A 25,832-nucleotide genomic window follows, 5' to 3' on the forward strand; every position below is an offset into this window, starting at 1 on the left:
GAGCAGTGTACTGTTTAATAAAGAAAAAGTGAAGTGCTTGGTCATTTTGTAAGTGGGAGAGTTGATCTAAGGCTAAAAGTTGAATGAGGAGAACAGGATGGGGTGACAGGAGTCCATCAGTTGAACAGAAAATGACCATAAGGTCACTGATAATGTGGGCGAGTGGTGCATTGTGTTGAGAGAATGAAAGAGCATCAGGTGTCAAAATAGGACACATGATGGCAATATCAAAGAAACCAGATCTAGCTCTAGTCGATCCATGAAGTGGCTAATATACATTTTCATTTCTGTCTTTCTTTGTATTTCTTGTAACAAATGCTTATCAAGTAGCTTTTTGGGAAACTTGATCCTAGTGTGTATTTCTAGCCTCAGTTTATGCTGTTTACTGTGAGGATTATAATTTATATTTTACTTTACTTTTATATGGTAAAAATGATTGGATTGTATAGTTATCACTTATCTCTGTTATGAGCTGTAGAGGTCGAATCCATGATTTTGGATAAAGGGAAGATGAAAATGACACAGCAAGTTTCAGAAAATGTGCGCCTAGAAGATTAATCTTTATTTTATGTTTTTATTTCCTTAACTGATTATCTGTTCACTGCCTGATAATACAGGTTGGACCTCTCTGGTCCTGCACCCTTGGGACCTGACCGATCCTGAACGAGGGAATTTGCCAGACCATTGGAGGTCCCTGCTACTGGCTTCTCCAGACCAGATTCCTACTCTGCTGCCAGCTCCAGCCATTTCCCCTGGGCTGGCATATTACTGTGGTCCTGGCAGCCCAGACTGCCCTGGTCCCAGCCCCTCTATCGGGGCTGCCGTGTCCCTGACCCTGGCCCCAGTATTGAGACTGCTGAGGCTGTTGTGACACTGGTCCTGCTATTTCATCTCTGGCCCCAACCCCACTACCATGGCTGCCATAACTACCACGTCCCTGGTCCTGCTATCATTGCTATGTTCCCTGCTGCACTACCAGGGCTCTGGCGGCAGTCCCAGCCCTAGCCCCACTGGGCTGTGAACCACCAGCCTCATTGCCATTGGGGTTCCTAGCCAGAACTCCCTGTTCCAGGAACACCCATAGTCCTCCTGGACCAAGAATGTTGCCAGATGAGGGATTCGTGCTTTTGGGAGGTCCAAACTGTACCACTTAAACTAATCCTGTTAGTTTTCTGTCCTTGTTATAAGCCCTAAAAGGCAATCTGGAAAATATAAATTTTAAAACGTGGTCCACCATTTTCATCGCCACCATTAAAGATGAATAGACTAAGAAAAACTTTGAAGATCTCTGAGACTGATAATGATAGAATTACAAATGGCTATTTTTATTATTTTTTGCTTACTTTCATTAGAGTTCCTTATAGTTGTTATATCCTGCCTGCTAGAAGACATTTAACCATTGTATGTGCTGAATAGGGTTATTTGACACCAGGATAGCAAGCATTTTTATTATAAAATGAAAAAAACCCATAAAATTGCTTGTTTGTCAATATATATTATTACATTAAAATATCTCATAATAGTTTGAATAAGGGTGACTAATATTCAGAGGTTAGGAGATGCTGGACTGAAGTTGGGTCCACCTATAATAAAGTAAAATGAAATATAATATATTATATGCATTGTTTATTGATTCAAATTCATTGTAATTGTCCATTCAAAACTTTTACAATAAAAGGTTGCAAAAGGAAGCACTGAGAAGTGAGGACATGTCAAAAATAAGGTTTTTGGACCTTAATTCATCCCCATTGTGTATATGCATATGTTATATCATCTTATTACATGATCGCATAGTGCTTTTTCCACAGGAATTTTGCCTTATTCAGCACCATGTGCTAAGAAAAGTAGGAGTTTAATACTGTTATCTTCCCACAGAGGAATGACCTCTTGCTGTATTTACTATACTCTGTAGTATAAAGTCTTTTACAGACACTTCTATGACCACGATTAAGAAAATATCTTGAAGTCTTACTAGTATTACTAAATGTATCCTCTCAGGACTCAGGTGAGATAGGGAACTGTAATATTGTCTCCATTTCACAGATAGAGGTGTGAGGCAAAATGAGGTATAGAGATACTGTATTGATTTCAATAGTGTTTCTTACCTCAGAGGCATGTTTTGGGAATAAAAATGGGGCATTGAGACACTCAGGTACTGTTATGTGGGCCACATAAGTACATGACAAAGAATTTTTCATAAAATGTTTCCATTCAGAGTTGTGGTTGCCATTTTTTCTTTTTTCTGTCATATAAAACCAGAAGTAGGTCTATGTTGAGAAAAAAATTCATTTTCACTCAGAAATAACATTAAAAGTGCTGTGTGTCAAACTGAAAAATGAAATGTGTAATCAGAATACTTGATAGCCTCTTAAATATGCCAGCTCAGAACATGGTCTTATTATTCATGGTTACAAAGAATGATCCTTTTAAGAAAATAGAATATTTAAATGAGTTAGCTTCTATGTGGATTGTTTGCTCTCATAATTTTGATGAATTTTGTAGCTCAAATGTCTGATTTCTTCTACATCTTCGTTTTCAATACTACCTCATGAAATGTATTTTATTTTCCCTTATTCCATAAAAAGCCTGTAGGGATTCTCTGTACTTTGTGATTAGTTGTGCTACCTGAACTGTAGTAAAATTATCTGCAGCTATAGTTGAATGCCTCTAAATAAAGCTTTAATGGAACTGTTCTCTGATCACCATTTCCCACTCTCTGAGGGTATGTCTACACTACCCTCCTAGTTCGAACTAGGAGGGTAATGTATGCATACCGCACTTGCTAATGAAGCCCGGGATTTGAATTTCCCGGGCTTCATTAGCATAAGCGGGGAGCCGCCATTTTTAAATCCCCGCTGCTTCGAACCCCGTGTAGCGCGGCTACACGGGGCTCGAACTAGGTAGTTCGGACTAGGGTGCCTATTCCGAACTACCGGTACACCTCGTTTCACGAGGAGTACCGGTAGTTCGGAATAGGACCCTAGTCCGAACTACCTAGTTCGAGCCCCGTGTAGCCGCGCTACACGGGGTTCGAAGCAGCGGGGATTTAAAAATGGCGGCTCCCCGCTTATGCTAATGAAGCCCGGGAAATTCAAATCCCGGGCTTCATTAGCAAGTGCGGTATGCATACATTACCCCGCTAGTTCGAACTAGCGGGGTAGTGTAGACATACCCCGAGAGTGGTTCTGCACAAGCAGAAAATGATGATTTGCCACAGACTATTAAGTTTTCAGCTTTCTTCTCCTGCTTCCTTAAAACCACTCTGTTAATCTAGTTTTGGTGACATAATGGATTAGGATTCATATCCTAGCCTTTCATGTCTGCAACAGACTCAGCTTCAAATCATACTGAGGCCACAATTCTAGGAAGTCTAAACATATTTCCTAATGGAAATGAATTAACATCACAAAACCATAGCACAATGAAACACAATTAATAATCTCAACAATAATATTTTGCTTTAAGGTAATGCTTTTCATCTGCAGCTCACAAAGTGTTTTAGGAAGGCATGTAAGCACTATTGGCCCCTTTTACTGATGGAGTAACAGAGGCATATTCACTGACTTTCCCAAGTCACACAGTGAATCAGTGTCAGAGCTTAGCTACAGATCTAGTCTCTCCTTAGTATAGTCCAGGGACTATCTCCCAATGAGATCAGCAGTCTTTGAAGAGAATAGCAGGGGAAGTTTCTGGTTAAGAATCATATATTTGCAAACTTGCATGTGAAGCTTGGGTAAGAATAGCAGTTTTCACTGTTCCATGCTCTAGATGGAATTATTAATCTCTGTGTTTTTGTTCCTCCTGGGAACAAAAGGAAGAGTTCTTTGAGTTCTCAAATTATCACCCTGTGCTTACTTTTGTTCACCTGTAGTTCCATTTCTGTCCAAGGATGAATTTGGCTCAGGTTGGTGGGGGGGAGAGGGGTTATTACTTTAATCCTAATTGTGATAACTTTGTAAATTTCCTTTTCTAAGCTGCCTTATATGATATATTTTGAAAAGTGAAGCCTTGCTACCATTGGAGACCTCTTCTGGTCTTAATTTAAAGATAAATGATGGTAACTTAATTCTGCCATTCATAATTTGTTGTGTTCTTTGTTCCCAATCCACTTTTAAAAAATATCATATGTTTATAGTGCTATAAAGTACAAATTCCAAAAGGGAAGGAAGCTTAACAAACATTTCCTGAACATAAAGTTATGCATTTTGTTTCATTGCCATATTTTTTCTTTTCCTTTCTAGAATGTACTTATTTTGCCAGTGTAAATTAAATCCCACTCTTCCCTTATATTTGTTTCCCCTTCTTTTTTCCAATATTGTAATGCAGGTCCAATGTTAATACTACATAGGGATTTTTTTCAGGAATATCAACAGACTTACTTTTTGTTATTTGAAAACAAAATAACAAATATCAATATCAAATATCAAAAGGATGACTGTTAGCTTTAGATAAATTAAAATTTTTAGAATATTGGGCAATTTGATGAAATACCACAAATTTCAGTATTCAATGTAATGATTTGCCAAGTTATTTGGCACCTGTTTTGTTAGATCATGGTTCATTAAAAGGTTTCTTTTAATGTGAATTGGACATATTTATTAACTTTTTAAACTTTTTTTTCTTTTTCTTTCAATAGCGGCACTTATTAGGGGAAATCGTAAAAACTGTGCTCAGTTTTCTGGATCTCTTGACTGGTTGATCAGCAGATTGGAAAGATTGGAAGCCTCTTCTGGTATGTGCTTCATAACAGCTTTCAAGAACCTAAAAGGATGTTACAAGGAGGAGGGAGAAAAAATATTATCTTTATCCTCTGATGATAGGACAAGATACAATGGGATTAAATTCGAACTTAGGTTAGACGTTAGGAAAAACTTCCTAACTCTCAGAGAAGTTAAGCACTAGAATAAAATGACTGGGGAGATTGTAGAATCTCCATCATTGGAGATATTTAAGAGCAAGTTAGATAAACATTTGTCAGGGATGGTCTAGATGGTGCTAAGTCCTGTGGTAAATGTTGGGGACAGGACTTGATGAACTCTCAAGCTTCCTTCCATTTCTAGTATTCTGTTTCTACCCCCTCTTTTTCTTTCTTTCCAGTTTCTTCTCTTTCAAAAAGTTGCAATTAACTGGTAAAACCCCCATTCGCTCATGATGTTTTGAGCTTTATTTATGCCGGTGGGAAAGTAGATTGGAGTGGGGAAAGACAGATTTGACATACAACTTTGACTGATCATCATTCATTGTAGTACTATGTATATTTTTGGTATTTATTAAGTCTATCTAAAGATCTGTGTAAAGCAATGAATTAGTATTCCCCCTTCCCCCTTTGCTTTCTATTTGTTTTGAGTGACATTTCAGCTTGGTCATGTCCTTGGTTACCAGGTTATATAGTAAGATCTCTGTTTTCCAATTGTGGAAAAATGTGAACTTTACCAGTTTTATTTTCTCTGCATTTTGTATTTCACCACTTGAGTCAGCAGTTCCCTTCCCTGCGAAGCCTGTATTGGCTCAAATAAGTCTATTGAACTATAATGATAGGTATCTTAAATGTATGTAGTGTATATTCTGAAGAAATAAGGTGGTTCATTCGTGTGTGTGTGTATACATTGCACACAAACTCACACACACAATCAGAAGCTTCAGGGAGTGGCCGAGTTAGTCTGTATCAGGAAAAACTTAAAAAACAACAAATAATCTATTAGCACCTTAAAGACTAACAAAACACGTAGAAGGTATCATGAGCCTTCGTGGGTGCAACCCACTTCTTCAGATGACTGGAGTATTAGAAGTGCAGATCCAAGAATAAATAAGCAAGGGCGTAGGAGTAGGAGGAAGGAGGGGGAAAAAGAGAGAAAAGAATGGGGAGAAAAGAGAGACAGTGAGTAGATGAGTATTTCTTAAACTTTTTAATACTGATGAACGCCAAACAATCATTTTTTTTATGAGGAATACCAAGGATTTTTTGTTAAGCAAAAAAAGGTCTCCTGCCCCTTTAAGAGTGGCCATCTGTTCTCCGTGGCACACCTCCAACTGCCTTGGAACCCAGTTTAAGAAACACTGGAGTAGATGGTTCTCAAGTAGTTACAAGAGGTTAATAGGAACAATTAGCACCTCCATTGGTTGGTTGGTTAAGTCATTAGGATGTGGAAGGTAGTGTGTGAGCCAGTCAGTGTCCCTGTTCATATTATTTGCATAAGAATTAAACTTGTAAATGAACTTAAAGTTCCAATCCTTCCCTTTGTATTTGGCTTGTGGAATTGGCCTGAAACAACACTGTGACTTGGAGGTCTATTAATGAGTGTCTCGACAGATTAAAGTGTTCTCCAACAGGTTTTTGCGTATTGCCTTTTTGGATATCTAATTTGTGTCCATTAATTCTTTCCCGCAGAGACAGGTAGCTGTATTAGATAAGTAAGAATATGATTGCTAAAATCCTATGCTATAGGATTTTTAATTAGTGATTAAGACTTTGTTTTTACAGTTCATCCAGATAATTATCTTTCTGTCTACGATTGCGCTCAGCATGATGTACGTGAATTGGTTTTGTAATGATATGAAGAAAGGTGCCATCTTGTGAAACACATTTTTTGTAGGGCCTGACTTTCCCCTGAAGGTTTGCTACCTAAACACTGATCAGGCTGAACCTTAGGTATTTATGAGATTTTTATAAGCTAATGTCATTCTAGTTTCTGTCACGTTTTATATGATACAAACCTTTGTTGCTGGACTGTCTCAGATAAGATGAACTCCTAGGCTATGTCTACACTGGCATGATTTTCTGAAAATGCTTAAAACAGAACAGTTTTTTGTTATAAGTATTTCTGGAAAAAGCGTGTCTACATTGGCAGGATGCTTTTCTGGAAAAGCACTTTTTCCGGAAAAGCGTCTGTGCCAATGTAGACGCGCTTTTCCGCAAAAAAGCCCCGATCGTCATTTTCACGATCGGGGCTTTTTTGCGGAAAAGAAATCTGTGCTGTCTACACTGGCCCTTTTCCGGAACAGTGTTCTGGAAAAGGACTTTTGCCCGAGCCGGGAGCAGCATAGTTTTTCCGAGGTGTACCGGTAGTTCGGAATAGGAAGGCTAGTCCGAACTACCTAGTTCGAGCCCCGTGTTTTTCATTAGTTCCCATAATAGAAGGACTAAAGGACACCAAATGAAATGAAATGGGTAGCTGCACGGGGTTCAAACCAGCGGGGTTTTAAAAATGGCGGCTCCCCGCTTATGCAAATGAAGCCCGGGAAATTCAAATCCCAGGCTTCATTTGCAAGTGCGGTATGCCTACATTACCCTCCTAGTTCGAACTAGGAGGGTAGTGTAGACATACCCTATGGCAGTAAAGCAAGGATATACATGCTAAGCAAAGGAAGTTCTCATAAAACAAAGCTGAGTTCCAGATGTATGGAAAACAAGGAACTCCCGATTGTAATCCCTGTAGTGGCCTCCACATATTAGGACTTAGAGTGTGGACCTGCTGTCTCAGGCTAGCCGAGGGCTGTGCTTAAAGGGACCCGACCTCCACCCCAGACAGACAGTTCCCAGGGTTCCCCGCTTGCAAAGCAGTCCTGGCTTAGAGTGCCCTGAGTGCCCACACTTGGCACATCACAGCACTTGGCCATCAGTCCGGCTGCACTTGCCGCAGGCTGCCATCCAGAGGGGGGGTCAATTAAGGGGCTTCAGGAGAGCTTCCACCCCAAGGAGCCCTCAGAGCCAGCCCAGTCCTCCCAATCAGGGGCTCGTATCCCATTCCTCCCTCACCTCCTTACACTTACCCCTCCCTAGCCCCCCTTCCTGATGTACAAAATAAAGGACACGTGTGTTCAAAAATAGAAACTCTCTTTATTGAACAAAACTCGGGGAGACTGGGAAAAGGAGGTGGGAGAGGGGAAGAGAGAGGGTGGGAGAGGGGAGGGCAACTAAAATGATCAGGGGTTTGGAACAGGTCCCATATGAAGAGGGGCTAAAGAGACTGGGACTTCTCAGCTTAGAAAAGAGGAGACTGAGAGGGGATATGATAGAGGTCTATAAAAGCATGAGCGGTGTGGAGAGGGTGATAAAGAAAAGTTCTTCATTAGTTCCCATAATAGAAGGACTAGAGGACACCAAATGAAATGAATGGGTAGCAGGCTTCAAACTAATAACAGAAAGTTCTTCTTCACAAAGCAAATAATCAACCTGTGGAACTCCTTGCTGCAGGAGGCTGTGAAGGCTAGAACTAGAACAGAGTTTAAAGAGAAGTGAGATAAATTCATGGAGGCTGGGTTCATGGAGTGGTATTAGCCAGGGCGTAGAAATGGTGTCCCTGGACTCTGTTTGTGGAAGGCTGGCGATGGACGGCAGGAGACAAATAGCTTGGTCATTGTTTCGGTCCATCCCCTCCAGGGTCCCTAGGGTTGGCTGCCGTCGGCAGACAGGCTACTGGGCTAGATGGACCTTTGGACTGACCCAGTATGGCCATTCTAAGCTCAGGGCTCAGGGTCGGGGGTCTCACTGGACCACCCTGATTTTCTTGCAAACCTGCTCGTGGGTGGCCAGGCTGGCAGCTATCTTGCCCTAGATGGCCACTTTCCTGTGCCTAGTGTGGAGGTTGTAGATGAGGTCCACGATGTCCGCACTAGACCAGGCGGGCGTCTGCCTCTTGCAGACCTGGTCAGGCTCCCGGGAGCCGCCAGCCTGGTCCCGGGAAGAGGCAGAGGGCTGGGTGGCAGTGGGTGGCTGGCTCGATCCATGCCAGATGCAGGGTCTGCTGGCTGGGTGCTGGCTGGCTTGCACCTGGCATGGGCACCGTAGCCAGCCCGTGCCCCTTTAAGGGCTCCGGGGCCGGGAGGGGGCAGAAGAGTTTCCCTGGTGGGGCCCAGAGTGGCCAGCAGGGAACGCTGGGCAGGGCTAGCCTCCCACTAGTTCGAATTAAGTGGCTACACAGCCCTTAATTCGAACTAGTTAATTCGAACTAGGCGTTAGTCCTCGTAGAATGAGGTTTACCTAGTTCGATTAAGCGCTCCGCTAGTTCGAATTAAGTTCGAACTAGCGGATTGCGTGTGTAGCGGCCAACCAAAGTTAATTCGAACTAACGTCTGTTAGTTCGAATTAACTTTGTAGTGTAGACATACCCTCACATAGTAATCAGTAAGGCTTCTTTCTTGGCTACTGTGTTACTGAACCAAAGTCTTGCTCACTGGATTGTAGGCCTGTTGCTGTTTTCATGTTACAGGTTTCTATGGAGGCCTGCTGACTCCATGTTACTGACCCTCAACTTACTACACCCTCCTTTTTGCCTTTTCTGCTCATTTATTCATTTGCAAAATGGAAAAGGGGAAAAATAGAAAAAAGGTGGAAGACACAAGAAACAGTATAACTAACTAAAAATGGAAAAAAATCAGTTTCAGATTTTTGGTTTTGTATTTTAATCAGATAATTAAAAAAATTCATGGAAAAATTCAAGAAGATTTAATATTTTAAATAAGATTAAAACATACCTGTAAATGATGACCAGCATTAATCCTAGCACATTTTGGTAAGGTTCAATAAAAATGATTCAATGGTTTCCAACAATGAAAGATGGGAATGATAAGTTGTTTTGTCCATTTAAAAAAAATAAGTCTTACAGCAGTTTTGTTGGAGAAGTAATGTCTCTTGTTGTACCATGGGGGAAGGGCATGCCCAAATCTGGTTAAATTATAAGCTTTTTCAAAATCTCAGTTTACATTTGCTCGGTAGAGACATGTTGGTGTTTGGAAGCTAGATTATTTGAAGGTTTAATCTATTTTGGGCATACTGCACTTTAGGGCTTCTCTAATTGCTGCTGTCAGTTAGGTGGGTGACAATGGCGCAGGGCCTGAAAGTGCAGTAAGGAAGAAGAGCGACTAACATGGAGAGGGTATAAGAACTGGGTTTGGGACTGCATAAAGAATAGATTGGCACAAGTGTTTGGGTTGGGAAGAAATTGAGAGCTGGTGGGCAGGGGATGAAGGTCTAGATGCTAATGAAGTGGTAGGAGGGAGACTGGGATTGGGAACCAGTGGGTTGAGGATGCTGAGAAGAACTGAGGAACTGGGTGTGTTGGGCAGTCTAGTTCCTGCTGAACATGGACCCTGGGACAAAGAGCCTGATGTGTGGAGACTGAAGCAGGGGTGTGTCAGCCGACGGTCAGGGCAGTGTGTGTGTGTATGTTTCCGAGAAAAGGTTTAACGTCCGTGCCTTTACTGCTAGGACTGGGGTCCCATCGCAGAGGGTGGCCAGCAGGCCAACAGACGCCCCGTTATATAGGAAGAGCTTATTACATCTTAGATTTCAGCTGCTAGAATTTCATAATTCCTTCGCAGCGGGCAGCCTTGAGGAAAGACTGAAAGATGCCCCAGTGGATCCTGTCACCTGGGAGTGACACAGATCCAAACGCCCAAGCTCTTCCTATAACTGTCCCTTTAGACCGGCTGAAGTTCTTTTAAATTGTGCTTGGTTCTGTTACAGCAACTGAAGGAGGCAGGTTAAAGCTTAAACAGTTACAGGTTTATTGAGGAAGCTTATAAATCATATGGTTACAATGGCTATTGCTCTATTTCTTAACTATTAGCAAAATATAGGTCTTAAAAATGGTTACAAAGAAGATAAAGATAGAAAAATAGAAATAATGGTACCAAGTAACAGCTTACTCTTTCTATGTGTACACTTAAGACAGAGGACCACATCCAGGTACCATTTTTACCCCCTTCTGTGCCTCTCGACTCCAGCATGTCAGGCCAGGGCCGGTCCCTCAATTCCTAGGAAAGACGAAAATACGAGGTGGGCGTCCCCATAGAACCTCGGGAGGTCAAACACCTAACCCGACCAGCAGGTAGAGGGTAGAATGACACTCAAAGTGAGTGTGTGCTGGGCCCATCTTTTATAATCATGGGGTCACGTATTTTCTCTTTCTTATCTGTCATGCCAATTGATGCTGGTCTGTCTGCTGTGAGACCAGTTCTTACAAGGGAGTTGTGAACTTAATTTACACTTGTAAGAGAGAATTGAGATGATTAAATTTTGAAGTACTGGACATTGTTTTCTCAGTGGGAAATTCCTCTTCCTGGGACTGTGTGTGTTCGAATCAACATAGGTGCCAGCCGCAGCCTCGAGGCCAGCTTATTGACTTAGCTGCTCTCTATCCACATATCTGTGTTTCAGCTTCTCAGGATCAGATGAGCCAGCATAGACTATGCTGATATTATTGCTCCTTCTCTGCCCTGTGCTTCAGAGAGGCAAATAAGATGGATGATATGGGGTTAGTCTGTCTGGCCACAGGGTGTAGACTGACATCACATGTGGGGAGATAGGACTGGCTGGTAAAAGAGAATGTTGTGTGGTGGTCATTATTTTTGCACAATGATTATGGGCATGATGAAGTTTCATGGCACTATGGGTATGTCTAGACGACATGGCTCCATTGATGGAGCCATATAGATGAGCTTTCTAGACATAGGGAAATGAAGCGGTGATTTAAATAATCGCCGCTTCATTTACATCAGATTGGCCATCGCACTGTGCCGATCAGCTGTTCGGTGGCACAGTGCGGTAGTCTGGATGCTCTGCAGTTGACAACAGAAGCCTTTGTCGACTGCCCCGTTATGCCTCATGGAATGAAGTTTACCGGGGCAGTCGACAAAGGCTTCCGTTGTTGACCGTGAAGCATCCAGACTACTGCGCTGTGCTGCCAAACAGCTGATTGGCACAGTGCAGTGGCCATTTTGATGTAAATGAAGCAGGGATTATTTAAATTGCCACTTCATTTCCCTTTTTCGAGTACACTAATCTACATGGCTCCGTCGACGGAGCCATGTAGTTTAGACGTACCCTATAATACAGCATTCTTGGTGATGACCATTAGCAATAGAAATTAGACAATCTGTCTCTGAGAGGGAGGTGTGTAAGACCCATGGATTGGAACAGAAGAGTAATGAAGCTGAACAACATTCAGTGTGCAGTGATTTTCATGTTTTCAGTTTGCCCTGCCCATTTGTTCATAAATCTGTTGTGTTATGGATTCCGGGAACTGCCCTTGTTATCAAGGTGTGTCACTTTTTTCAGTTCTGGTATTGTGCATGAATCAAACACATAGAAATCAGGAGCTTTAAGAGCAGAAGAGTGACCCAGGTTTAGAGTAAACACAGCAATAGTAACACTGCCTTGATATCTTTTTTAAATAATTGCTTTGAGTCATATTTCCATCCCTTGTTATTGTGTCTTTGATTGTTACATGGTTTTTCTCTGGAGTACAGGGCAACATGATTTCATTTGTCCCAGGACAGGGGTGTCAGCCATTTCAGGGGGCTCTAACGTAATATATAAGATACACGGTACCACTATTTTTGGTGCCAGCAACACTGTTCTATGAATTGGCAGCAGCATAACCAGCAGCCTTTCATCTGCATTATTCATTGATTCTAAATGTCTTGTGAGAAGATTGATAAGAGTTTTAACCTGCTGCTCCATCCTCTGCTGTCTCCTGTCCAGCAATAAATAGCTTCTTAAGTATCACCCATACTCCTCTACATATTTCTAAGTTGACATATTAAAGCAGAAGTGCTAACAGGGCATTGGTGTCTTTTTCTTTTGTGTCATGAATGTTGCGCAATGCTTAGCAGATATATCAGAATCATGGAAATTTGAAAACACAGCAGGAGGTAACTTTTGCATGTCACAGGCACATCTTTGTTCTTTTCTGCCTTTTTCTTTAGTACTCGGTTGAAACAGCATACTTCCATTCCTGAACGGCTCTCCTTAACATTACAGGTTGTGTCAGGCATGGCTCATCACTTGGTATAAATTGTTAAATTTGTTGCCTTGGTAGCCTTCAAAGGATCTACAGCAGCCATGAATGTAGACATATCCCTAAGCAACTCATTTGTCTGTTTTTCCCCCAGCTTTGAAATGAGGAAAACACACATAACCCTGTCCCTTACCACTACTCTGTCTCCCTGAGATGCCAAAGGAATATATTCAGTCAGTGTCAGTGCAAGCACTGCTCTCACCATAGGAACTGGATTCAGCTGTCACAACTTTTATCAAGTGGTAACATGTTTCAGCAAGTGGTGATGACAAATTATATGAGTGGTTCTACAAGGATGCTTCCACTATTGCACTGTATATTGTATCAGTAAATGCCAATGTTTAGAAGTCTGATTCTCTTTAGTGAAGGAAGTGCAGTTATCAGTTGGGGATCATGAACCATGCAGGTCTCCTCATTCAGTGATGTCTAATAGTGCTTTTGATGATGAGCTCACAAAAGCGGGGTACTCCTGGTACAAGACAGCAGATGCCTGTGTTAAAATCATGTCTACTGCTCTGCCTTTTAGTATCAGCTTTTAAAAGTAAATAGAAACTGTCCTTATTTCCCAAAATCCATTTAAAGAACTCCATCAGTTTCATATAGAATTATTTACTTAGATGGAACTTTTCATTGTGAAGCAGAATTTCTGTGTTTTGCTGCTAGAATCTTTGGACAGAATCATCCCTATATTGATGCTAGGGCTGGCACCGGGACTTAAAGGAGATGGCTTATACCGTCATGATTCTGGAATTGTCAGGACTGGTTTGGTCCAAAATGTATACACAGTTTTCCGATGGGGTCTGAAGTAGTAAGAAAATGCTAAGGTGTTCAGATCACCTGTGCTATGCTTGAGTTAATCTCCTCATTCCTCTGGCTTAGCCAAGAGCTTCTTGTCCCCTGTACCTGAGCTTTCTGTACAGGGCACCAAAGACTGTGATGGGAGCTGCTGTTACTGTAGCTAGGGTGTGGATTCTTTAACTTTTGGACTCCTGTAATAAAAATAGGATGCCCTGTATAACTGGATGATTTCTAGGCTGTCAGTATACTTTGGGGAGGGACTAAGGTTCTCTAGGGCTAAGAACAAAGTTGTGCTGGGTAACTGGGATTCTCTGGATAATTATTGCTTGAATTACGGTAGCAGAGGGAAAACAGCAAAATAAAGATAAAGGATTTCAGAGGGCAGACTTTAGATTCCATGAAAAGAAAGTGTAAAGGGAAAACCAGTTTGAAAGAGTTGTCACTTTGAAAGCCTGTCGTTACTAAGCAGACAAGAGCAACCTATCCCGCTGTGTAGGAAAGACCGGAAGTATGGCAAGAAACTACCTTGGATTAACCAGAAAATCTGCAATGATCTGAAACTCAAAAAAGAGTCCTACAAAAAGTGGAAACTAGATCACATTACAAAGAGTGAATATAAACAACTCAAGAACATAGGGACAAAATTAGAAAGGGCAAGGCACACAATGAGTTTAAATTAGCTAGAGACTTAAAGGGAAATAAGAAAACTTTCCACAAATACATTAGAAGCAGGAGGAAAGACAGGATAGGGCCATTACTCAGTGTGGGAGACAGTAATAACAGAAAATGTGGAAACGGCAGAAGTGCTAAATGACTTTTATGTTTGTTTCCACCAAGAGGTTTAGTAGTAATTGAACATCTACTATATTGAATACCAGTGAAAATGAGATAGGATCAGAAGCTAAAATAGGGAAAAAACAAGTTGAAAATTATGTAGATGTCTTATAGTCACTAGGGCCTGATGGAATAACTCTTAGGGTACGTCTAGACTACATGCCTCTGTCTCCAGAGGCATGTAGATTAGGCTACCAGACATAGTAAAATGAAGCAGCGATGTAAATAATCGCCGCTTCATTTAAATTTACATGGCTGCCGCGCTGAGCCGACAAACAGCTGATCAGCTGTTTGTCGGCTCAGCGCGATAGTCTGGACACGCGGGTGTCGACATCAAAGGCATTTGTCGACCACCCAGGTATGCCTCCTAGGATGAGGTTTACCTGGGTGGTCGACAAATACCTTTGATGTCGACACCCGCACATCCAGACTATCGCGCTGAGCCGACAAACAGCTCATCAGCTGTTTGTCAGCTCAGCGCGATAGCCATGTAAATTTAAATGAAGCGGCGATTATTTAAATCGCCGCTTCATTTTACTATGTCTGGTAGCCTAATCTACATGCCTCTGGCGACAGAGGCATGTAGTCTAGACGTACCCTTAGAATACTCAAGGTGCTGACCAAGAAGATATGAGCCATTAGTTATTATTTTCAGAAAGTCATGGAAGATAGGAGAGATTTCAGAGATTGTAATAGAACAAATATAGTGCTAATATATAAAAAGTGAACAAAGGCCAACCTGAGGAATTACAAACCAGCTAGCTTAACTTCAGTACCCAGAAAGAAAATGAAGCAAATAATGGAACAATCAGTTTGCAAACTTCTAGAAGATAATGAGGTAAGTAGCAGTCAGCATGGATTTGTCAAGAACAAATTTCATCAAACCAAACTAATAGCTTTCTTTCCCAGGGTAACAAGCCTTGTGGGTGGGGAGGGAAGCAGAAATTGTGATGTATCTTGACTTTAGTAAGATATTCAATAATATTTTGCATAACTTTCTCATCATAAAACTAGGGAAATACAATCTAGATGAAGCTACTATAAGGTGGTTTCATAACTGGTTGGATAACCCAGAAAGTATAAATCAGTGGTTCAGAGTAAAGTTGGAAGGGTATATCGAGTGGGGTCCTGTAGGGATAAGTTCTGACTCTGGTTCTGTTCAATATCTTCACCAATTATTTAAATAATGGCATAGAGAGTATCCACACAAAATTTGTGGGCAATACCAAGCTGGAAGGGGTTTCAAGTTCTTTAGATGTTAGGATTAATATTCAAAATGATCTGGAGAAATGATTTGAAGTACAGGGCATCACTGCTGTAAGTCACCCTGGTATATGTTGGTTTCCTACTAGCGTCGTTGATGCTTGTGGGAGCTGTTCCATTTTAGGTCCTCCCATTCCCTGCATTTCTGCGGGGGGGGGGGGGGGGGCAGGAGAGACCAATTCATGCAAATGGAAGTCAGCTGCAGGGAAAAAAAAACCCTGTTTTACGTTCTTTCACTGTATGTCCATTTTTTTTGAATGTATATTGGATGTAAAGCAAGGATGCCCTGTGCATAGGATAAAATTCAATAAAGAAAATGCAGAACACTCTACTTCAGAAGGAAGGAACAGGTCTGTGTGCTGCTGTCTAGCCTTCCCCAGCATTGATGCTTTAGTGCATGTGTAAGCAGCTCCCCATGGTGCTGCAGAGGGCTGCTGCAATGAAGAGCTGAGGGACATGACTGGAGCTGGCTGTACTGGAAGAGCATGGGTGATTTCACATAAGGAAGGGAAGGTGATTTGCATGTAGAAGATGTTGTAATACAAGATGGAAGTTGCTGGCATTATTTTGGGGATACCCTCTGGGCTGGTACTTTCAGATCCTTGCTTTCATGAACCCTTCAGTCTGACAGAGTTGAAAAGCAAACTAGCCATTTAGAAATTGTCAGAGCTACAATTAAGATCCCTTCCCAGGTATATTGTCACATCTTAGATCTAGTTTCACATTTTATGAAACTGTGATTTTCAGAAATGGCTTAGCCTGAGAAAAATTTAATTGAGCTTCCCAATTGAAATTTTCTAAGAGATGTGCCTGGAGTACATTTTTTAAAAATGTATTCTAGAGAAAATAAGGACTTGAAGTTGTGTGTGGTTCTAAGTTGAATATCCATTTCTTCAGTGATGCCTTTCAATGGAGACTTGTTAGGATACAAAATGCCATTTCTAAGACCATAGGCAGTAATCATTTAATATTCCCATTATAAACATCACTACATGAAATGATAGCGTGAAACCCTTTGGGACCATAATAAGTACATTTCCAGTGATTCCCTGATGTTTTCTCACTCAACAAATTGAGCATAGGCAATTTTTAGCACTCCTGTCTGAATCTCAATTGCATTACAAAGGAGATTTCAGAAGGAAGAAGCTATTTGAGGTCAATTATAATCGAGTGTGGACTCTTTGTTCTTCAAGCAAACCGCTTTGAAGATATGTCAAGGGACTGTGATCATTTCTGCCAGGAAATCAGGCAAGTTTTCTAAAATAGAATTGTCTATCCTCCCAGGCTGCCAGTTCGGTTATTATAACAGTAACGCTTAAAACACCGCAACACCTTACTTGGCAAAACATTATCAGAAAAGAGAGTCTAATACCAGAATTGTTCATCTAAATTTTGGAATTTAAATAGAATAAAAATCTAGTTTTAGATCACCACTTGTTTTGAGTGGGGGCAAAAAAGAGTATGGCTACATCTAGACTACATCCCTCTGTTGGCAGAGGGATGTAAATGAAGCACTTTGAAAGTGCAAATGAAGTGGGGTTTTAAATATCCCACGTTCATTTGCATAATCATGTAATGATGCTCTTTTGAAAAAGCGCTATTTCAAAATTGAAACTGCAGTCTAGATCCGAGGTTTAATGTCTCTTTTGAAAAAGCGCCCCGTTTTCAAAAGAACCGCGTCTAGACTGCGGTTTCAACTTTGAAATAGTGCTTTTTTGAAAGAGTTCCATTACATGATTACGCAAATGAAGCACGGAATATTTATATCCCGGCTTCATTTGCACTTTCAAAGTGCTTCATATACATCCCTCTGCCGACAGAGGGATGTAGTCTAGATGTAGCCTATGTGTTGAGATTTTGTAGATCCAATATCATCCTGGCTTTGTACTGTTCTATATTTCAGTCTCCTTGTTAAGAGTGACCTACACTTTAGACAAAATTGCACTTGCTTACTTATTTGAATACTTGCATGGAAGACAATAAACTTATTCAGATGAATAAAATTAACAGATTTTGATCCTGTCTCTTAACAAGAAAATCTTTCAACATTAAAATATTTTAAATTACTTTATTCTTATTCTGTTCAGCAATGACTCACAAATATCTTATTTAGAATGTCAGGAAGCCTTAATGTTAGCTCTCCTCAGATTTAAGATGTCTGTGTAAAGTAGATCATTCTTAAGTCTCACTTAGAATCCTAATTAGCCTTTGGGTTTTGAGCTGAAAATCAAATCCAAGAAAACCCATTTAGATTCTTTCTTCTTAGTTTAAATGGTGACATAAGTCATTTTTAAACACTCATATTTAATTTATATCCTCTTTTGCTTACTGGATGTAGTTTGGGAAGTCAAATAGATATGAGAGTTTGATTAGAATACAAGTCGTCAAAATATTTAAGACTGAAAAGAATTTAATTTCCCATTCAGATAAATAATTATCTTTCAATAACAGACTTTATGTAAGATGTAGCATGCATGGATCCGTGTGTCCTATAGCAGTGGCTCTCAAGCTTATTTCATTGTGTCCCTCTTTTTAGTGTCTGTAGTACTTTATGCCTTGACCTACTCCTTGGGGCTCCTGGCCAGCAGCCATTGCTTTCCGTTCACTCAGCTCTGAAGGCAATCAGGAGAGTGGCAGTTGCTGGCTGGGTGCCCAGCTCTGAAGGCAGCGCTGATGCCAGCAGCAGTGGAGAAAAAAGGCTGTTAATAACATACCATGCCACCCTTACTTCTCTGCTGCTGCTGGTGGCAGTACTGCCTTCAGATCAGGCACCCGACCAGTAGCTGCTCCTCTCTGGACATCCAACTGAGACTGTGCATAGTAAGGATTTTTCCCTACAGCTTCTTCCTCCTCTCCCAAATACAATATGTTACCCCTCCCTATTTCAGTACCTCTATCCTACAGTACTGTAAGATGCATGCTTTATGATTTCACAGCTTTCTGCTAAGGAAAGTGACCAGCTAATATGAACTACAGCATATTATATCTGAAGAGAATTTACTATGTATAGAAAAGAGCTTACCCACCAACACCCCCTCCAGAAGAACAGTAACTCCACCCTTTTTATGAAATACATAATTTGTTTTACCCAGGATATAGCCAGACTGGAAAAAAGCGATATTATTTGCCTGATCATAGAATCCTAGAGCTGGAAGAGACCTCAGGAGATCATTGAGTCCAGCCCCCTGCCCAAAGCAGGACCAATCCCAACTAAATCATTCCAGCGAGGGCTTTGTCAAGCTGGGACTTACAAACCTCTAGGGATGGAGATTCATACTATTTCTGATCATACTGCTAATAGAAAAATGGAAAAAAACAGAAATTCCAGCTGACATGCTGTCAGAAGTATTTCATGACCATTGATTGTCAAAAGATTGGCAGACATCCCAAACTGGTGATGCATTTGTAATTTGATTTCACCAACCCTGTAGCAAATGTGAACTCCTGGATCACAAACAGTCTTGCCATGGAGTCACAGACAGTCCCTTTAGACAGTCTAGTTTATCTTGCTACCCAGGCAAACTAGACTTAGTGATGAATGTTCACTCGCTCCAAAAATCACAAAATATTCAGATTGCTCCCAGTCCCAAAAGACCAGTCACTTGCCCTGGGTCAGTTTCTACTTTTGATCTCACAGCAGACAGTGCCATAGCTGGCCAACCCACTTCCATTTATATTGGGGAGGCTTTGATTCAAACACATCTACTGACTAGATCTGTGTGATTCTAACATGAGAAGAAGAGACTGCCTGTGGCATTTTAGGTCTGAATAGATTAAGGGTTTTTTTTTGCTTTGTTTTTTTAAACTCCATCCATAGTTAATGGGCATGAAATATAGCTCATTGGCCTCCAGTGTCATGTGCTTCTGATGGCATACTCTGCTTAATAAGCTAGCCTCCATAATCTGTCCCTGCTTTATTTGAAGATTTTCTTAATTGAAAAAAATCATATACTAAAACAAATCCTGTATATGCAGAATAATGCTTCTAGAAAATTCCATTGAATGGCGATTAATCTTAGAGAATGTTTCTGCTCAGAATGTGGACTGGTGTTTAGAGTGCAAGACTGAAGTACAGTGGTTCCTAGTGCTTTTACTTTAGGGTACGTCTAGACTACATGCCTCTGTCGCCAGAGGCATGTAGATTAGGCTACCAGACATAGTAAAATGAAGCGGCGATTTAAATAATCGCTGCTTCATTTAAATTTACATGGCTGCCGCGCTGAGCCGACAAACAGCTGATCAGCTGTTTGTCGGCTCAGCGCGATAGTCTGGACGCGCGGGTGTCAACATCAAAGGTATTTGTCGACCACCCAGGTATGCCTCCTGGGATGAGGTTTACCTGGGTGGTCGACAAATACCTTTGATGTCGACACCCGCGCGTCCAGACTATCGCGCTGAGCCGACAAACAGCTGATCAGCTGTTTGTCGGCTCAGCGCGGCAGCCATGTAAATTTAAATGAAGCGGCGATTATTTACATCGCTGCTTCATTTTACTATGTCTGGTAGCCTAATCTACATGCCTCTGTCGACAGAGGCATGTAGTCTAGACGTACCCTTAGTCTGCCAGTGATTTGCTTTGTGTGATGGGGAAGTCAGTGAACTGCCACATGCTTAAGTTTCCCTGTTGTAATACTTATTTAGGTGTCATCTGTGAGTGTAGTCAGGCCAAATTCATTAATATTTCTAAGGCTTTTTTTCAGAATCTTGAATAAGAGATGTAGAACTGGAAACAGTTTATAAAAATCAGACCCACATGTAAAAAAAATCTAGGTTACAAAATAGATTAAAAATTAAACCAGCGCTAGGAAAATACCATGTCAGAACAAGGAAATTATATTATTCCCTATTTTTGATCTGGGCTCAAAGTCTTTAGTAGAGCAAAATTAAAAGATGAGTATTTGTGCAAGTAAGCAGGTGTTTGGGATTGGATCACTTTCACACTGAGACATCACAGAAGAAACGAGTGGAAATAGTCTGTCTCTTCAGTGCATAACTTAAGGCAAGTGTATTGTCTCATTTTACAATAAACTCCAGCTGATATTCACTAACATCCTTCTAAAAATTTAAAGAAACAGTAGCATATTGAATAAAAACATAAAGTGAACATTGAAAATGATGGAAAATTTGTTATGTTTTCATCTGATGATTGCAGTGGAATAGCAGAGATTCATTATTGAGTAAATAAGGAAGAAGTCATTTTAAAAACACACACATGAAAAATGATTATTTTTATCCTAGATGTCTCAAATTTCATACCCTAGAGATTGCTTCACCTGACTAAAATGATCTGCTAGCCTTCAGGCCTCTTGTCTCCATGTTGTCCCAATAAGATAGAATATCCTGCCAACATCACCAACCACATCCCACTGTTTCTTTTGTGGCTCAAAAGACCATGTATAAGAAGTAACATGTCCTGGTTTTTGATCTGTGTTAGTTGGAGGAGTTGGTGTGACATTTTGTGTGTTTCCATTGTTTCTATTAGACGAATTCATAGCAGTCAAAAACATTGGGCAGCTATAATGAACGAAGGACAGTCCCAGTTGTTTTACTATAAACATATGGGAATATTTCAGTCAATGTGTGATAAAGTTGCACATATAAATGTGTTATACAGGAACAAAGGGCATTTGTCTCTGAGAGGAAATGGCTCCTGGGGCAGCTTCTACGTCTGCAGGGTTTTCTCTCCATGTTTGATACGTAGGGCTCAGTGTTCAGGTGTTATATATAAATCAGTGGTTGGTTGATTTGGAAATGAAGTCTAGGAGATAACACTTACTCATTCCTCATCATTTACTGCTTCAACATAAGCTTTTTCCTCTCAGTTAAAAACAACCCCAAAACTGGTGAAATAAATCCTAAATATTATGTTAGAACAAGACTGTGGATTTGATCACACAAGCCTGGAACTTAAAAAAATATGATTGCCCCAGTTATACTCATACCTATACTGAAATGAAAATGATCTGTGTACTGTTCATTCTGTTAAATGTAGGCTATAGTGAGGCAGTGAAATGTGTCTCAGTTAAGTCTGATTTTTTTTAATGTACTGACTCCTGTCCATTGACATTTCTGGGCTTAAAATTTTTATTGAAGCTAATGTTAAAAAAAATGTACATAGTACACAGGTTGAGGGAAAAAAAGAGGATCTGTTCATCTGGATGTCATACTTGGCTTGTCTACAAATAAAAGTTTTGCTTAAGGGTCAGACACATCACTCATGGAAAGTTTTGTAGTGAGGTGGCAGTAGAAAGAAAATATGTCAATGACTGGAGATTGTCCCTCAGTAAATCAGAGTTTAGGGTAGGCTGTCCATTGAAAAATACAATCCAGCAGGGGAAGTATTTGAATTTATTTCCTGGATGTGCCTTTTAATTGATACTCCTGATCATCCCTACTGGTATTGACCATGTCTGGTGATATGTTCTGTGTAGGGGTCCCTTGGCCACCTGATGGCGTCCAAAACCAGGAATTGCCACATCAGCCAAGAGTATCATTGACCAACTCCACATTCTCTCGGGACTTGTTCGTTCCAGGGCTCTAATGATCAGCGCATAAGTTTGGACCACAAAGCCCCAGTTCTAGTGCAATGACGACAACTCCATTCTGTGACGAACTGGTTGCGCCTGTGTCCAAGATTTGCTCTCCTCTATTCAGTGCGCTTGGCTGCCTCTTCAGTGGTGGTATAGATTTTTTCCCGTTCTTGATGAAGTTAATGAAAATTCCCAGTGACAATTCTGAGCTCACATTTTGTTGGAGGATTAGAACAAGTCTGAGCTTTCAATAGCAAATGAGTTGAAACTGGTCATTGTTCCATTGGTTGCTACAGACACGGTAGCCCTGGCTCAGTGAGGATAGGCAAATGGCGTTTGAATCTAGAAAAACATTTTTTGAATTTCTTTATCAGAATAAATTCTGAAAAGTTGTACTTATATTATTATTCCATTATTTGTTTCATACACTGAGAAATTTGTTAATGCAGATGTGTTTATTTTAAGGCAACATGAAATAATTACTAATTACGTCTAATTCTTTCCATGCCTGCTGTAGTTCATGTTTTCTTCTTTTTGTTTTACTTTCAGAAACAGTGATTAATTTGCATGATGTGCCATTACATAAATCCTATAATGATTTGTTTTCTTTAGATATTTATGCCATTTTTTGTTCTTAGTTTGTTAGATAGTTTGGAGTATTTTGAGTCCCCGTAAACAGCTTATAGCATGACAGGCTATATTCTGTTGTTCTTGAAATCATCCGACAAAGTGTTTATATTTCTCATTAATAGATGTCAGCATGGTGTACTCAATTTGTTTTGCTCTCTCCATCCTTATTGGAGGGTTGGATTGCTTTTTTCCCTCTTTTTCTCCCCATCTGAGTGTTCTGTTCATAATAGCAACAAAATTCACATCAATAAATCAGAGTAAATCTTTTGTCACTTCAAAAATATTTCTTTTCTATGTTAAAATTGTGTTTCTGTTATGAGTACATTGGAACTCAATAATAAAAATATGTTCATAAAGTCACAGAAGCATGTTTTCTATACTCCTCTGGCAAATGCTAGTTAGCTTTTGGAGTTTTGACAGAAACTTGTTCTAGATTTTACATGCTGAGAACTGTCCTACTGCTCCCCCATGCTCTCATCTTCAATCTTATGTTCACATATTGTAATTTCTTTTTAGTGAGAGTCTGATCCTAGGCCATTGAAGTTAGTGGGAAAAAAATAGACTTCAGTAGAACTTGTTTCAGGCCTTCTGTGTGCACATCAGGTAAAGCGTAGTGTATGAGGGAGTTGAAGAATGTTTATTTTTATCCTTACTCTTTAGTAATAGTCCTCTGCTTCATTCATTGCATGCTGTCCATCCTGCCCACTGAGAAACCCAATCTGTTCTCAACTGGTATGAATATTCCTTTGGCCAAATTGGGCCTAGACTGTGGAAAATTTCAAAAAGCGTTTGACCCAGATTAGGCTACAGATCCAATCAGGCCCATGTCTTCCTCTCTGTGTACCCTTTCTATGTTCACTGCATATCTTCCAACCTGCATACTCAGTGAGGCCTTATTCCTGCAAAAATAACATCATGTGATCGTTAGAGAGGTAAGGTGGGTGCGGTAACAGCTTATCAAAGTTTCTCTCTCACCAACAGAAATTGCTCCAATTTAAGATATTGCTTCACCCACATTTCTCTCTCTTACCTTGGAACCAACATGGCTGCAACACTGCATATGTTAACCCATCAGTTGACAATGTAATTAGTCACTGAACTGTGTGCACTTTGAGGCAAGAAGCCCTTAAAATATTGTATTCAAACATGGGTTTTACTATTGAATACAGTTCAGTGTTTCCTTCAACATTACTTATTGAGTTCTAGTTATAGACCTGATCAACAGCACTGCAATCCACTGAAAATGGTGAGGATGTGTAAGTGTCACTCAGGGTACCATTCACCATGCCGTATTTTTGTCGTTGATGGTAATGCACAAGAAGGAAGGAACCTAGCTTGAAGAGCAGATCCCACTTTGAAATTGCAGGACAAAAATTCAAAACTACATATTTTTGCTTGCACCTCAACTATAGGAAGTATTCGGATATTCATCATTGGCTCCCATGAGCCAGTTTTACAGAATCTTTTTTTGAAATAGAGACACAATTTAAGATGGTCTCAGAAGATAACAGCAAATCCTGGTTGGTGCTAGTGTGCTCTTTACTAGGTGGTGATAACAGGAAATGCAATAAGTCATTTATTATCTTGTGGTTGGGGAAAGGAAGGGTTTTGCTGCCCAATGGACTCAGGTGCATCAGAAGCATCAATGGTAAAGAATGTCAATTGGCTCTTTCCTGATACATCCTAAGAACTATGCTTCTGCAATGTAATTTTGTATATACTAACAGAAATGATTGTACAGCAGTTTGCACAGAAGGTCAATTAATTGAGAGAAGCATAGATATTTAAGAATCGAAAGCCAGAGTTAAGAGTATTAACTACATGAAAGCCAGAATTAAGAGTATTAACCATATGAGTTAAAAGCCCCTACCATTGCATATAATGATACAATGTTCTTACAACTGTTATTCACACAAGGGAGTTGTACTATTTAATCAATTAGTCTATTCACATGTATACCCCGCATTACTCCTGGAAGTAGAGTATGCAGGATCAAGCTCTTAGCTTGCATGTAGCCTTCTAGCTTGTATCTGGTATTGAGGGATCTTGAGTGCATCTCCCAAGGAAGGGTTTGTGTGTTGCAGAGGTTCTGTCACCTATATTCAGGGCTGACACAAGAATGTTTCTCTTTCCTGTCTATTGTATGAGAGGTGTCTGATGAGTGCTGAGAGAGTGAATGAAGGAAAGGGGGTTTATCTGGTTTAGTAAATGGTTAGCTGGGTCCCAAGGTTGTGTGGCCCATCAAAGACAGGTGTTTTGTGAGAGATGTTCTCCAGCCTGTAATTGATAGCTGGCTATCTGGCCACTGAAGTGTGGGATTAGGAGTTCTGATTTATGGGGGTGAGGTAGTTTCTGCTTTTCTTCTTCCTAAAGCTGCTGAGAAGACTGAGACTGATTTTTTTCTCTTTTAGCTACTGGGAGGAGTAGTGGCAGGCATGTCCCCTTCATTCTTCCCTTTATTCCTGTTAGTACATGGAGTGACCTGATGTCTCTAAGCCGCTGGGTCTTGCAGAGTAGTACTGTCTGTTTCCTTCCATAAAAGAGAGGGGATGGTTGCGATGGAGTTTCCACTGCCCTCTTAGGGTACGTCTAGACTATAGGCTTTTGTCAACAGAAGTTTTGTCGACAGTATCTGTCAACAAAACTTCTGTCGACAAAGAGCGTCTAGACACATTCAGTTCTGTCGACAAAGCAAGCTGCTTTGTCGACAAAACCCTGTAGTCTAGACACAACCCTACATGCAATAACACCTTCTGTTGAGAGAACTGTGTCGACAAAAGGCGTTATGCCTTGTAAAATGAGGTTTACCAACATTGACGTTATGTTGACAGAACTCAGCGGTAGTGTAGATGCAGGTATAGTTTTGTCAACAAAAGTCCACTTTTGTCGACAAAACTCTGTAGTCTAGACACACCCTTAGAGGGAAAACATGAGCATGGCATGGAGCATGCATCTCTGTGAGTGTATGCATTCTTGG

At 40.6% G+C, this 25,832-nt stretch overlaps 1 protein-coding gene across 1 annotated transcript in view; it reads left to right on the forward strand.

Moving 5' to 3' along the window:
* RYR2 (ryanodine receptor 2) overlaps positions 1 to 25,832 on the forward strand; it is a 646,972-nt gene that overhangs the window by 308,106 nt on the left and 313,034 nt on the right. Inside the window, exon 17 of the mRNA XM_089777369.1 lies at positions 4,637 to 4,732. Coding sequence (XP_089633495.1) covers positions 4,637 to 4,732 — 96 coding nt within the window. The remainder of the gene's footprint in view (positions 1 to 4,636; positions 4,733 to 25,832) is intronic.

The sequence above is a fragment of the Pelodiscus sinensis genome, chromosome 3 (genome assembly GCF_052426305.1).
Source record: "Pelodiscus sinensis isolate ZL-2025 chromosome 3, ASM5242630v1, whole genome shotgun sequence".
Taxonomy (NCBI): Eukaryota; Metazoa; Chordata; order Testudines; family Trionychidae; genus Pelodiscus; species Pelodiscus sinensis.